General features: G+C 46.1%; 1 protein-coding gene and 1 pseudogene across 1 annotated transcript in view; one reads left to right on the plus strand and one right to left on the minus strand.

The window, feature by feature from the left end:
- Positions 1 to 4,335, plus strand: part of EP300 (E1A binding protein p300) — a 69,916-nt gene extending 65,581 nt beyond the window's left edge. The window contains exons 30-31 of the mRNA XM_060025726.2: positions 616 to 897; positions 1,164 to 4,335. Of these exons, the coding sequence (XP_059881709.1) occupies positions 616 to 897; positions 1,164 to 3,371 (2,490 nt within the window). The 3' untranslated portion in view covers positions 3,372 to 4,335. The remainder of the gene's footprint in view (positions 1 to 615; positions 898 to 1,163) is intronic.
- Positions 4,336 to 13,631: 9,296 nt separating this feature from the next.
- On the minus strand, positions 13,632 to 14,217 carry LOC132434341 (glycine cleavage system H protein, mitochondrial-like; annotated as a pseudogene).
- Positions 14,218 to 15,345: the final 1,128 nt, after the last annotated feature.

Consider the following 15,345-nt stretch of genomic DNA (forward strand, 5'->3'; position numbering starts at 1 on the left):
AGCTGTTAACATTCTGCTACATTTTCTTTATCTTTATTGCAGCAAGTCCCTCTAGGAAGGAGGGCGTTTTCTGTGTGAGCGCGCTGTGGCTTCACGCTCAGGAACCTCGCCCGCTGCTGCCGTCTCGGGCCTGCTTCTCCTGCTCCATGCCGAGTCGCCATGTTTTGGTTCCTGGCCTTACTTTCTTAACATGACATGGAAGACTCCAGCCCAATTGTTTATAGAATGTCCCTCAATTTGGATTTTTCTGTTTCCTTATGATTAGAGTCAGGTTAAATCATGGATTGTATCTTAAAGTAGACCACTTTGAGGCAGAATGTCCACTGTACGGTGCTGTACCCGACCAGTCTTCTTTTGAAAAAATTATTGAATGAGGTAGAAAACATAAGATGTAGATTCTTTAGGCCCATCGTAGACAAGTCCCAGAGAAGAGCACAGAGGTAGTGAAGCAGGAGAAAGAGGGCCATGTCGTGTAACCTTGCGAGGTGGTCATAAAACTAAGCCAGGTGTCCTGGCCCCCCAGGTGCACAGCCTGGCCCACCCGTCCGCGGCATCTGGTCCAGTGCCCCGTGGTGCTCTAGTGCCAGAGTCAGGATGAGCCTGTCTGTTTTGCAGGTCTTCTTTGTGATCCGTCTCATCGCCGGCCCCGCCGCCAACTCCCTGCCTCCCATCGTTGATCCCGACCCCCTCATCCCCTGCGACCTGATGGACGGGCGGGATGCCTTTCTCACCCTCGCAAGGGACAAGCACCTGGAGTTCTCCTCACTCCGAAGAGCCCAGTGGTCCACCATGTGCATGCTGGTGGAGCTGCACACCCAGAGCCAGGACCGCTTCGTCTACACCTGCAACGAGTGCAAGCACCACGTGGAGACGCGCTGGCACTGCACCGTGTGCGAGGTAGGCCCCTGGCAGGGGAGGGGCGGGGGGGCTTCCAGGTGCCTGAGATGCGATTCAGACAGAGGTTATGCAGGCCTGGAGGGCCTTCCTGGGCTCCGGGGCCACTGGTGAGTAACAGGACGGGGTGGGTGGGGCCTGGTCTCAAATCTGAGTAGTTGATTAGAGGCTTTCTCTAAAACGGGGCTTTTTAGCCCACGCAGAGTATGTAACTGCTTTTGAATGACTTTAATCCTGGAGAGTTGACCTGCACCTATGTCTTCCCCCAGGATTATGATTTGTGTATCACCTGCTATAACACTAAAAACCATGACCACAAAATGGAGAAACTCGGTCTCGGGTTAGATGACGAGAGCAACAACCAGCAGGCCGCGGCCACCCAGAGCCCGGGAGATTCCCGCCGCCTGAGCATCCAGCGGTGCATCCAGTCTCTGGTCCACGCCTGCCAGTGCCGAAATGCCAACTGCTCCCTGCCCTCCTGCCAGAAGATGAAGCGGGTTGTGCAGCACACCAAGGGCTGCAAGCGGAAGACCAACGGAGGGTGCCCCATCTGCAAGCAGCTCATCGCCCTCTGCTGCTACCACGCCAAGCACTGCCAGGAGAACAAGTGCCCCGTGCCCTTCTGCCTCAACATCAAGCAGAAGCTCCGGCAGCAGCAGCTACAGCACCGGCTCCAGCAAGCCCAGATGCTCCGCAGGAGGATGGCCAGCATGCAGCGGGCTGGCGTGGTGGGGCAGCAGCAGGGCCTGCCCTCCCCGACGCCTGCGACCCCGACCACGCCCACCGGCCAGCAGCCGACCACCCCGCAGACACCCCAGCCCCCCTCCCAGCCCCAGCCCACCCCTCCCGCCAGCATGCCGCCCTACTTGCCCAGGACTCAGGCTGCTGGCCCGGTGTCCCAGGGCAAGGCAGCCGGCCAGGTCACCCCCCCGACCCCTCCGCAGACTACTCAGCCACCCCTCCCAGGACCCCCTCCTGCAGCGGTGGAAATGGCGATGCAGATTCAGAGGGCAGCCGAGACGCAGCGCCAGATGGCCCATGTGCAAATTTTTCAAAGGCCGATCCAGCACCAGATGCCCCAGATGACGCCGATGGCCCCCATGGGTATGAACGCACCCCCCATGGCCAGAGGTCCCGGCGGGCATTTGGAGCCAGGGGTGGGGCCCACAGGGATGCAGCAGCCACCACCATGGGCCCAAGGAGGATTGCCTCAGCCCCAGCACCTGCAGCCCGGGATGCCCAGGCCAGCCATGATGTCAGTGTCACAGCATGGTCAGCCCCTGAACATGGCTCCCCAACCGGGATTGGGCCAGGTAGGTGTGAGCCCTCTCAAACCGGGCACTGTGTCTCAACAAGCCTTACAAAACCTTCTGCGGACTCTCAGGTCTCCCAGCTCCCCCCTGCAGCAGCAACAGGTGCTTAGTATCCTTCACGCCAACCCCCAGCTGTTGGCTGCGTTCATCAAGCAGCGGGCTGCCAAGTACGCCAACTCCAATCCGCAGCCCCTCCCCGGGCAGCCCGGCGTGCCCCAGGGCCAGCCAGGGCTGCAGCCCCCCGCCATGCCGGGCCAGCAGGGGGTCCACTCCAGCCCCGCCATGCCGAACTTGAATCCCATGCAGGCGGGCGTCCAGAGGGCCGGCCTGCCACAGCAGCAAGCGCCACAGCAGCAGCTCCCGCCGCCCATGGGGGGGATGAGCCCCCAGGCTCAGCAGATGAGCATGAATCACAGCACCATGCCGGCGCAGTTCCGAGACATTCTGAGGCGGCAGCAGATGATGCAGCAGCAGCAGCAGCAGCAGCAGCAGCAGGGAGCGGGGCCAGGAGTCGGGCCTGGGCTGGCCAGCCACAGCCAGTTTCAGCCACCCCAGGGCCTGGGCTACCCTGCCCCCCAGCCGCCGCCGCCGCCGCCCCGGATGCAGCAGCACATGCAGCACCTGCAGCAAGGGAGCGGGGGCCAGCTGGGCCAGCTCCCCCAGGCCCTGGGGGCAGAGGCAGGAGCTGGCCTGCAGGCCTATCAGCAGCGACTCCTTCAGCAACAGATGGGGTCACCCGCTCAGCCCAACCCCATGAGCCCCCAGCAGCATATGCTCCCGAGTCAGGCTCAGTCCCCGCACCTTCCAGGCCAGCAGATCCCATCTCTCTCCAATCAAGTGCGGTCTCCCCAGCCTGTTCCTTCTCCGCGGCCACAGTCCCAGCCCCCCCACTCCAGTCCTTCCCCACGGATGCAGCCTCAGCCTTCTCCACACCACGTTTCCCCACAGACCAGTTCTCCACATCCTGGACTGGTCGCTGCCCAGGGCAACCCCATGGAACAAGGGCATTTTGCCAGCCCGGACCAGAATTCGATGCTCTCTCAGCTGACTAGCAATCCAGGCATGGCAAACCTCCATGGTGCCAGCGCCACGGACCTGGGACTCAGCACCGACAACTCAGACTTGAATTCAAACCTCTCACAGAGTACACTAGACATACACTAGAGACACCTTGTAGTATTTTGGGAGCAAAAAAATTATTTTCTCTTAAGACTTTTTGTACTGAAAACAATTTTTTTGAATCTTTCTTAGCCGAAAAGACAATTTTCCTTGGAACACACAAGAACTGCGTGGTAGCTGTTTGTGGTTTAAAGCAAACATGCGAAATGAACCTGAGGGGTGATTGATAGAACACAAAGAATCTATTTTTGTTATGGCTGGTCCCCACCAGCCTGGTTTTTTTTTTCCTTGTGTGTTTGGTTCAAGTGTGCACTGGGAGGAGGCTGAGGTCTGTGAAGCCAACCACATGCTCCCGCCTTGCACCTCCAATAGGTTTTATTATTTTTTTTAAATTAATGAAAATATGTAATATTAATAGTTATTATTTACTGGTGCAGATGGTTGACATTCTTCCCTATTTTCCTCACTTTATGGAAGAGTTAAAAAAGAACATTTCTAAAACCAGAGGACAAAAGGGGTTAATGTTACTTTAAAATTACATTCTATATATATATAAATATATATAAATATATATTAAAATACCAATTTTTTTCTCTGGGTGCAAAGATGTTCATTCTTTTAAAAATGTTTAAAAAAAAAAAAAGGAAAAAAAGTCCCCTCAAGTCAACTTTTGTGCTCCAGAAAATTTTCTATTCCGTAAGTCTGATCGTAAAAACTTCAAGTATTAAAGTAATTTGTACATGTAGAGAGAAAATGACTTTTTCAAAATATACAGGGGCAGCTGCCAAATTGATGTATTATATATTGTGGTTCTGTTTCTTGAAAGAATTTTTTTCGTTATTTTTACATCTAACAAAGGAAAAAATTAAAAAGAGGGTAAGAAACAATTCCAGTGGGATGATTTTAACATGCAAAATGTCCCTGGGGTTTCTTCTTTGCTTGCTTTCTTCCTCCTTACCCTGTCCACCCCCAAAACACACACACACACACACACACACACACACACACACACACACTTTCTGTAAAACTTGAAAATAGAAAGCAAAAACCCTCAACTTGTAAATCATGAGATTAAAGTTGATTACTTATAAATATGAACTTTGGATCACTGTATAGACTGTTAAATTTGATTTCTTATTACCTATTGTTAAATAAACTGTGTGAGACAGACACCTGACTTTGTTTCACTTCTTGCATCTTTATCTTAGAATGCCTCAGTTTGCATGCTTGATGTGTAGGATTCAGGTTGGTGAGGGGGGTGCAAGCACTAGCTTACAGCCCTCCCTAACTGTTACGTGATTTTGTGATAAAATAGATTTTAAAAAACAGATTTTGGTAAATTTGTCCAAAGTTCAGGGGAAAACACAAATACCAGCTAAATGTTATCAATTGGAATTGATACTAATTAGCCTTTATCAGCTTGATACAGGTCCTTCTTCTGTGGTCCCCTGTGGATAACCTCATGGTCTTCCAATCACCCTCATCTTACAGGGCTAAGAATGAGCACCTAAGAGGGGTCATATCTGCCTAAGTCACAAGTAACTCCTTGAAAAAGCACTTGGAGCTGGGCTGACAGTACATCCCTATTCTCTGTTACACTTTGTTTTTGCTACCTGCCAGTCAGGAAATCGTCAGGGGAATGAGGCTGTAGGAAAGGAAACCGTGTGGAAATAAACCCAGGAGGCCGAGAGAGATGACAACGCAGAGTCTGATACTGTGCTGGGCACTGAAGAGAGGTTACCAGTCCTCCCTCGAACTGAACATTACATCGGCTTTGAACAAGTTTGAAAACTCAGAAGAATACTGAGAGTGAGCTGCTCTGGCATCGTTCAGCAGGTCTTCCTTGTTACTGTCACGGAGCTTCTACACTGACTATGTTCGATCATCTGCTGAGGGCTAAAGAAGACTCTCTTCAAGTACCATAATTCAGACTCCTGTTTGTCCTTTCCACTATTTTACATTGTCTCAGGAAAAATAACCAGTACCTCCATGTGCGGTGAACCCGCACACTAAGCATTAATCGGCGCCCACCCCAGAAAATGTTAACAGGTGTCCACCTGCCTCAGGTCAGTGGTCCAGCAGATGTACGTGCAGCACCTGTGTCCTGTGCCAGGCCAGACAACACGCGTGGACAGGGTGCAGCCCTTCCCTCAGGCTAGCCAGCTCGAGATCTAGAAGAAAAGACAGAATGATGCTTAAACAAGATAAAACAGAAAAGTGTTCAGTGGTCTACGCAGGGGACACAGGCAGCAGGGGTAAAAGCTTCTGGCTGGTGGGAATCGGGAAGGTTTCCGGGAAGGGTAGCATGAAACTGGACCTTGTGGGGGAGATGAATGGGAAGCGGTGGAGAGGGGTGAGGAGGGACCCTGCCCAGAGGAGTGAAGAATCAGATCCTAGTGGGAAAACCAGCTTCAGGTCCACTTGACTGAGACCAGAGAGAAGATGCTGAGTGCCTGTTACAGAAAGGGCCCCATAATGGTCCCCACAACTAGGGGCCCAGGGTTGATCTGAGCCCTCAAAAGGGAAATAGTTAGGATTCTAACCCATTTCCAAGCAGTAAATTCCCAGCGTTCATAGTCCTAGGCTCTTTGGCTAAAGACAGCTGGACTGAAGTGTTAACGTTTTCACCCCAGTGTGGCAAGGAGAAAGTGGGGGCAGAAATTAAACGGGGAGGGGAAACAGGCTGTCCTCGCCAGGCCAGAGGCAGTGCTAAGGAGGGGGAAGATGTGAATTAATCCACAGTCAGGAATACAGGAAGGTGATTTCGATGTTTATGTGTATTTGAAAATTATCACAATGAAAAGTTCAGAAGCGCTAAAAGGAGCCCCAAGTTTCCAGTTGGGCTGTTTCTGAGACATCAGTCTAGGAAATGAGCCCAATGGGGGCCAAGCAGCAGCCAGGTGCTTTTTCATTTACTTAGCTCACTGAATCCTCAAAAACAGCTCCAAAGACTGACAAATGAGAAAAGGGCAGCTCAGATGTGTACTCAAGGTCACACAGCCAGAGAAAGCCAAAGTTCTGCTGGATTCCAAAGCCTGCCTTCCCCGTATCCTGGCTCTCTCTCACTGTACAGAAGCCCTTGTGACACAGGGCCCTATTCCAACCAAATTCAAAATACAGACTAAAAACTGAAAGGGGGAAAAAACAGGAATCATAAAGGTATGTTCCAGGCTTCTTTTCCAACCAAAGAACCTAATCTCTAGACAGATGGTTTTCCAAAATGTTATGTTCATGATGAAGTCACCCTGCTTAAACAGCACACAGGCCAGCATCAAAAAGAATAAAATGTTTAGGAATAAATTTAACAAAAGAAGTACAAGACTTGTACGTTGAAAACTATAGAACATAATTGAAAGAAATTAAACACCTAAATAAACAAAAAGACATCCTTGTTCACAGATCAGAAGACTGGGAAGGGACTTCCCTGGTGGCACAGTGGTTAAGAATCCGCCTGCCAATGCAGGGGACACCGGTTCGATCCCTGGTCTGGGAAGATCCCACATGCCATAGAGCAACCAAGCCCGTGCGCCACAACTACTGAACCTGTGTGCCAGAACTACTGAAGCCTGCACGCCTAGGGCCTGTGCTCCACAACAAGAGAAGTCACCGCAATGAGAAGCCCGCGCACCGCAATGAAGAGTAGCCCCCACTCGCCACAACTAGAGAAAGCGCGTGTGCAGCAACGAAGACCCAACGCAGCCAAAAATAAATAAGTTTATTTTTAAAAAAAGAAGACTGGGAAGATCTAACACTGTTAAGAAAGTACAGGCATGCTTTGTTTTTTTGTTTTTTGGTTTTTTTTGCTGCACCATGTGGCACGTGGGATCTTAGTTCCCTGACCAGCGATCGGACCTGAGTCCCTGGCATTGGAAGCACGGAGTCTTAACTGCTGGACCGCCAGGGAAGTCCCCTGCCTTGTTTTATTTTGCTTCACTTTATTGCACTTTGCAGATACTGGTGGTTTGGGGTTTTTTTTTTTGCCACACTGACACGGGGTCTTAGTGTGGCATGTGGGATCAAACCCAGGCCCGCTGCATTGGAAGCACTGAGTCTGAACCACTGGACAACCAGGGAAGTCCCTGACGTTTTTTCACAAACTGAAGGTTTGTGGCAACCATGCATCAAGCAAGTCTACCAGCACCATTTTTCCAACAGCATTTGCTTACTTAATTTCTGTGTGTCACATATTCGTAATTCTCCCAATATTTCAAACTTTTTCAGTATTATTTTTTCTATGGTGATCAGTGATCTTTGATGTTACTATTGTAACTGTCTTGGGAAACCACGAACTGCGCCCATCTAAGATGGCAAACTTGATCAATAAATGTATGTGATCTGACTGCTCCACAGACTGGCCGTTCCCCCGTCTCTCTCCCTCTCCTCAGGCCTCCCTATTCCTTGAGACACAACAATATTGAAATCAGGCCAATTAATAACCCTACGATGGCCTCTGAGTGTTCAAGTGAAAGGAAGAGTCGCACATCTCTCACTTTAAATCAAAAGCTAGAAATGATTAAGCTTAGTGAGGAAGACATGCCAAAAACTAAGATTAGGCTGAAAGCTGGCCTCTTGCACCAAACAGACAAGTTGTGAATGCAAAGGAAAAATACTTGAAGGAAATTAAAAAGTGCTACTCCAAGGACTTCCCTGGTGGTCCAGTGGATAAGACTCTGCACTCCCAATGCAGGGGGCCTGGATTCAATCCCCAGTCAGGGAGCTAGATCCCACATGCATGCCGCAACTAAGACCTGACGCAGCCAAATAAATAAAATTTTTTTAAGTTCTACTCCAATGAACACACAAATGATAAGAAAGCGAAACAGCCTTATTACTGGTTTGAAAAAAAAAGTTAGTGATCTGGAAAGAAGATCAAATCAGCCACAACATTCCCTCAAGCCAAAGTCTAATCCAGAGCAAGATCCTAATGCTCTTTAATTCTAGGAAGGATGAGAGAGGTGTGAAAGCGGCAGAAGAAAAGTCCGAAGCTGGCAGAGGTTGGTTCATGAGGTTTAATGAAAAGAAGCCACCTCCATGGCATAAAAGTACAAGGTGAAACACCAAGCTGATGTAGAAGCTGCAGCAAGTTGCCCAGAAGACCTAGCTAAGATGATTAATGAAAATGGCTACACCCAACACTTTCAATGCAGATAAAACAGTCTTATATTGGATGAAGACACCATCTAGGATTTTCATAACTAAAGAGGAGAAGTCAGCAATGCCTGGCTTCACATCTTCAAAGGTCAAGCCGACTCCCTTGTCAGGGAATAACGCAGCTGATGACTTGAAGTTGAAGCCAATGCTCTTTTACCATTCTGGATTTTCTAGGGCCCTTAAGAATTAGGCTAAATCTACTCTGCCTGTGCTCTATACATGGAAAAACAAAGCCTGGGTGATAGCACATCTGTATACAACATAGTTTACTGAATATTTTAAGCCCACAGTTGAGACATACTGCTCAGAAAAAAGAACCCTTTCAAAATAGTACTGCTCATTGACCATGCACCTGGTCACCCAGGAGCTCTGATGGAGATGTAATGAGATTAACATCCTCATGCCTGCTAACACCCGTTCTGCAGCCTGTGGATCACGAAGTAATTTCTACTTTCAAGTCTGATTTTTAGGAACTACATTTCATAAGGTTGTAGCTTCCATAGACAGTGATTCCTTTGATGGATCCAGGCAAGGTAAACTGAAAACCTTCTGGAAAGGATTCTCCACTCTAGCTGCCAATAAGATTCATGGCAAAAGGTCACAATATCAACATTAACAGGAGTTTGGAAGAAACTGATTCCAACCCTCGTGGATGACTTTGAGGGTTCAAGACTTAAGTGGAGGGCTTCCCTGGTGGCGCAGTGGTTGAGAGTCCGCCTGCCGACGCAGGGGACACGGGTTCATGCCCCGGTCTGAGAAGATCCCACATGCCGCGGAGCGGCTGGGCCCGTAAGCCATGGCCGCTGAGCCTGCGCGTCCGGAGCCTGTGCTCTGCAACGGGAGAGGCCACAACAGTGAGAGGCCCGCGTACCGCAAAAAAAAAAAAAAAAACTCAATGAAACAAGGCAAACAACTCAATTTTTCAAAATGAGTAAAAGATCTGGACCCTTCATCGAAAAAGACATACAAATGGCAAATAAGCATAGGAAAAGAGATTCAACATCACTAGACATTAAGAAATGCAAATTAAAACCACAATGAGATCATCACTACACACCCATTAGAACGGAGCGGAAAAAACGGTAATACTAAGTGCTGGTGACAATGTGGAACAATTGGAACTTTCACACATTGGTGTGACAAAATGTACAACCACTACAAAAATCAGTTCGTCAAGTTTCTTGTAAGGTTAAACATACACTTATCTTATGACTCAGCAATCCTACTTCTAGATACTTACCCTAGAGAGAGGAAGACTTATGTTCACACAAAAACCTGGATGAGAATGTCTGCAGCAGCAGCATTATTCATTGTCACCAAAAACTGGAAATTGGAATTCGTGTACTTTTTTCTCTCTCAAATATTTTTTGAATGTGGTAAAATATGCACAACATAGAATTAACCATCTTAACCATTTTCACACGGTTGTGCACCCAACGCCCAGAACACGCTTCATCTCGCAAATCTGAAACTTCTAGGGTTTTCATCTTTGGGGTTTTTTTGCCACAGCATGCAGCATGTGGAATCTTAGTTCCCCGACCAGGGATCGAACCCGAGCCCCCTGCATTGGAAGCGCAGAGTCCTAACCACTGGACCACCAGGGAAGTGCCCTGAAACTTTTAGTTTTTCGAAATACTGGATACTGTTTTCCACAGTGGCTGTTCCCCCGTTTCACATTCCTAGTAGCAGCAAAAGCATTCTAATTTCTCCATAGTCTCGTCAACACTTGTTATTTTCCTTTTTTTTCTTTTTACTATTTTTATTTTGCACTATAAAAGACACTACCAACCAGTAACATACTGCTTTTCTTCACATTCAAAAAACACTTGTTATTTCCTCTTGGCGGTTGTGATTTGCATTTCCCCTAAGGATGGTGTTGAGCACTCTTTCATGTGCTTGTGGCCATTTGTATATCTTCTTTGGAGAAATATCTATTCAAGTCTTCTGCCCATTTTTTTTTTTAACTTTTTAAATTTTTTTATTTCTTGGCCGCACCACGCGGCTTGCTAGGGATCTTAGTTCCCCGACCAGGGATCGTAACTGTGCCCCCTGCAGTGGACGTGTGGAGTCTTAACTACTGGACCGTCAGGGAAGTAAGTCCCTCCTTTGCTCATTTTTTAATCAGGCTAATTGGGGTTTTTTTGTTGAGTTGTAGGAGTTCTTTACATATTCTGAAATATTAATCCCTTATCAGATACATGATTTGAAAATATTTTCTCCCATTCCATAGGTTGCCTTTTCACCCTGTTGGTTGTGTCCTTTGATGAAAAGAAGTTTTTAATTTTGATGTAGTCCAGTTAATGGATTTTTACTTTTGTTGCCTGTGCTTTGGTGTTATATCCAAGAAATCACTGCTGAATCAATGTCATGAAGTTTTCTCCTGTTTTCTTCTAAGAGTTTTACAGTTTTAGTTGTTAGGTCTTTATAATTAGATCACTTAGGTATTTATAGTTACATCTCTGAGGTCTCTTAGTTCTTTCGTCCATTTTGAGTTAAATTTTGTATATGTAAAGGTAAGGGTCCAACTTCCTTTTTTTTTTTTTTTTTGGTATGTAGAGATCCAGTTTTCCCAGCACTACTTGTTTTTTCTTTTAATTTTATTTATTTAAATTAATTTTTATTGGAGTATAGTTAATTTACAATACTGTGTTCCAGCACTATTTGTTGAAAAACCTTCTTTCCCCATAAAATGGTCTTAGCATCCTTGTTGAAACTCATATGATCATATTCAATACATGCATGGGTTTACTTCTGGGCTCTAGTCTGCCCTCTATTCTATTGGGGAGTGTCTAATGAGGATGGAGTTTCAGTTTGGGAAGATGAAGAAGTTCTGGAGATAGATGGTGGTGATGGTTGCACAATAATATGAAGGTACTTAATGGCACAGAACTGTACACTTTAAAATAGTAAATCTGGGGTTTCCCTGGTGGCTTAGTGGTTAAGAATCCACCTGCCAATGCAGGGGACATGGGTTCAAGCCCTGGACCAGGAAGATCCCACATGCCGCAGAGGAACCAAGCCCGTGCGCCACAGCTACTGAGCCTGCGCTCTAGAGCCCGCGAGCCACAACTACTGAACCCACGTGCCACAACTACTGAAGCCTGCGTGCCTAGAGCCCGTGCTCCGCAACAAAGAGAAGCCACTGCAATGAGAAGCCCGTGCACCGCAAGGAAGAGTAGCCCCCGCTCACCGCAACTAGAGAAAGTTCACTCACAGCAATGAAGACCCAATGCAGCCAAAACATAAATTAATTTAAAAAAATAAAATGGTAACTTTTTTAAATGGTAAATTTTATGTGTATTTTTGCCACAATTTTCAAAAATTTTAATGAAACAAAGACATTTTCAGAAAAGCAAAAGCTGGGATAATTTGTAACCAAGAGACCCTTACTCCAAGAAATGCTACAGAAAATTCTTCAGGCTGGAGGGAGAGATAACAATTCAGGTCCACAAAAAGGAAAGAAGCACATTGAAAATGGCAAAATGTGGGTAAATAAAAATACTACTGTTCTTTCTTTACTTAAATTTTTTTAAAAAATCAATTGCCGGGCTTCCCTGCTGGCACAGTGGTTAAGAATCCGCCTGCCAATGCAGGGAACACGGGTTCAAGCCCTGGTCCGGGAAGATCGCACATGCCTCAGAGCAACTAAGCCCGTGCGCCACAACTACTGAGACTGTGCTCTAGAGCCCACGAGCCACAACTACTGAGGCCGCGAGCCACAACTACTGAGCCCGCATGCCACAACTACTGAAGCCCGCACACCTAGAGCCTATGCTCTGCACGCAACGAGAGAAGCCCCTGCAATGAGAAGCCCGCGCAACACAACGAAGAGTAGCCCCCGCACACCACAACTAGAGAAAGCCCCATGCACAGCAATGAAGACCCAATGCAGCCAAAATAAATTAATTTAAAAAAAAAAAGTTTAAAAAAAAATCAATTGCCTTTTTAAAGTAAAAATAGTAGTGGATCACTAAGTTTATATCATTTATAGAAGTAAAATAAATGACAACAGTACAAAGGACAATAAAGGTGTAAATACAATGATACTGTTGTAAAGGTTTCGTTAAACGTGAATCAGCTGTGATGAATTAAGGACGGATACTGTAATCCCTAAAGTAACCACTTAAAAAATGATCAAAGAACTGGCTAAAAAGTCAATAGAAGAAAAAGAATGAATTACTTAAAAATAACTAACCCAAACAATCCAGGAATGGAGAAATAAAAGAACAAAAAACAGAGGGGACAAAAAGAAAACAAATATCAAGATGACAGACTGGAATCCAATCATATGAGTGATTACATTAAAGGTAAATGGAATAAGCATCCAATAAAACTGATGAATCTCTTGATTCATTAAAGAGAGAAAACATAAATCACCAACAACAGTAATGAAAAACAGGACATCTCTACAAAATCTACAGAATAAGATGAAATTATGAACAACCTTACGCCAATATGTTTAACAACTTAAATGTAATGGATAAATTTCTTGAAAAATATAATTTACCAAAACATACAAAAACATAAAATATATGAATAGTTCAAGATCTATAATAAAGAAATTGAATTTATAATTAATAACCTTCCCACTCGAAAACTCCAGGCCCAGATGCTTCATTGGTGATTACACCAATTTTTTTTTAAGAAGTTGAATATTTTATTATTAAACTGTTTCTTATTTTCCTGCAAGGCTGTTGCTTCACTGTATAAAAATAGCACCAGCAAACACAGTATATTGCAAAATTAAGACAGTAATGTTCTTCACTGGACACTATACAACTAACAAACTTTTCTCCACTGTCATTTATTTCCAGTGGCAAGTTCATTGAGTATTTTGACCCAAATCCAGGGACGGCTGTAAGCAAGTCACAATATTATATAAGGTTAAGATAACAATGTTATCCTTGAATTACATAATTTTTGTAACTAGTTTTACCACAGATAATTTCAGGAATTCTGAGTATTATAACTGGAGACTAGCCTAAAAATCACAGGGTGTTGTGAAAAAGATGTATAGTGTTTATCTGAAATCATTAGGAAGTTAAGGGGTATTTTTTTCAGGCAACATTGTTGCAAGCAGTTTCTTTTGCTAAAAGTTGCTTTTTAAAAATCCACCACTAATTTAAGACAACTATGCTAGGTTAAGTTGTTTCAAACTAGTTTATTTAGGGGTTCCATGTTCACTCCTCAATAGATTTTATGTATGTCTCATATGCTTCTTCACTCATTAGTTCATCTAGTTCTGAAGGGTTACTGAGTGTCATCTTGATCGGCCAACCATCTTCATAACAAGATTTGTTGACAAGTCCTGGATTTTCTGCTAGAGCTTCATTAATTTCAGTTACTTCTCCTGAGAGAGGAGAATAGAGTTCACTAGCAGCTTTCACACTTTCCAAAGCACCAAATTCGTCTTGTTTGTTCAATTTTGTCCCAACTTCAGGCAGACTACGGTGAACAACATCTCCCAAAGCTTCCTGTGCAAAATTGCTGATTACCACTGTTCCAACACCGTTTTCTGTTGTTACCCATTCATGTTTGTCTGTGAATTTACGACCCGACAGCAGTGCGGGGCCGGTGCGCAGCGCCCGGACGGCGCCCACCCGCAGTCCCCAGGGCCGAGGCGGCAGGGCGCGTTGGGCGCAGAGATGGCGCGCAGGCTGCAGACCGCGGCCCTCACGCTCCGCGCCACGCCACTCGCAGCGCCATGTTCGCAGGGGTGCAGAGGGTCTCCGCGCAGCATATAGAGCCACACCAAATATTTAAGGAAGATAAAACACCAATGTTACATAAACTCCTTCAAAAGTAGAAGAGGGGCTTCCCTGGTGGCGCAGTGGTTGAGAGTCTGCCTGCCGATAGAGGGGACATGGGTTCGTGCCCCGGTCCGGGAAGATCCCACATGCCGCGGAGCAGCTGGGCCCGTGAGCCATGGCCGCTGGGCCTGCGCGTCCGGAGCCTGTGCTCCGCAACGGGAGAGGCCACAGCAGTGACAGGCCCGTGTACCGCAAAAAAATAATAATAAAATAAAAGGACTGAGAAGATCAAGTACTGTCAAGGACATGGAGCAACAGGAACGCTCACACATGGCTAGTGGGAATGTAAAATGCTATAAACACTTCGGCAGTTTCTTTCTTTCTAAAAGACACTTACCACACCACTCAGGACTCCCACTTCTAGATATTTACCCAACAGACAGAAAAACCTCTGTCCACACAAAGACCTTCATGTGAATGTTGGGGTTTTTTGGTTTGTTTTTCATTTCTTGGCTGCGCTGCACGTTTGTGGGATCTTAGTTCTCTGACCAGGGATCGAACCCAGGCCTTCGGCAGTGAAAGCGCCAAGTCCTAACTACTGGACTGCCAAGGGATTCCCTTTTATTTATTTATTTTTTAATTTATTTTTTAGTTTTAGACCTTCATGTGAATGTTGATAGCGTTATTCGTAATAGCCAAACCATGGAAACAGCCCAACAGATGGTGAGTATATAGCCAATCTGAGATCCATCCATTCAGTGCATCACTACTCAGCAATCAGAAAGAACAAACTATGATAAATATGACATGGCTGAACCTCAAAAGCGTTATGCTGAGTGAAAGAAGCCCAGGTTCAATCCCTGGTTGGGGAACTGAGATCTCGCAAGCCATGCGGCATGGCCAAAATTAAAAAAAAAAAAAAACAAAGAAAACCAAACCATTACAGTAACATACAGAGTATTTTCACTGCCCTAAAAATCCTCTGTGCTCTGTCTACTCATCCCTCGCTCCCCCCAACCCCTGGCAACCACTGACCCTTTTATTGTCTCCATAGCTTTGCCTTTTCCAGAATGTCATGTAGGTGGAATCACACAGTACGGAGACTTTTCAGATCGGTT

This window comes from Delphinus delphis, chromosome 11 (assembly GCF_949987515.2).
Source record: "Delphinus delphis chromosome 11, mDelDel1.2, whole genome shotgun sequence".
Classification (NCBI taxonomy): Eukaryota; Metazoa; Chordata; class Mammalia; order Artiodactyla; family Delphinidae; genus Delphinus; species Delphinus delphis.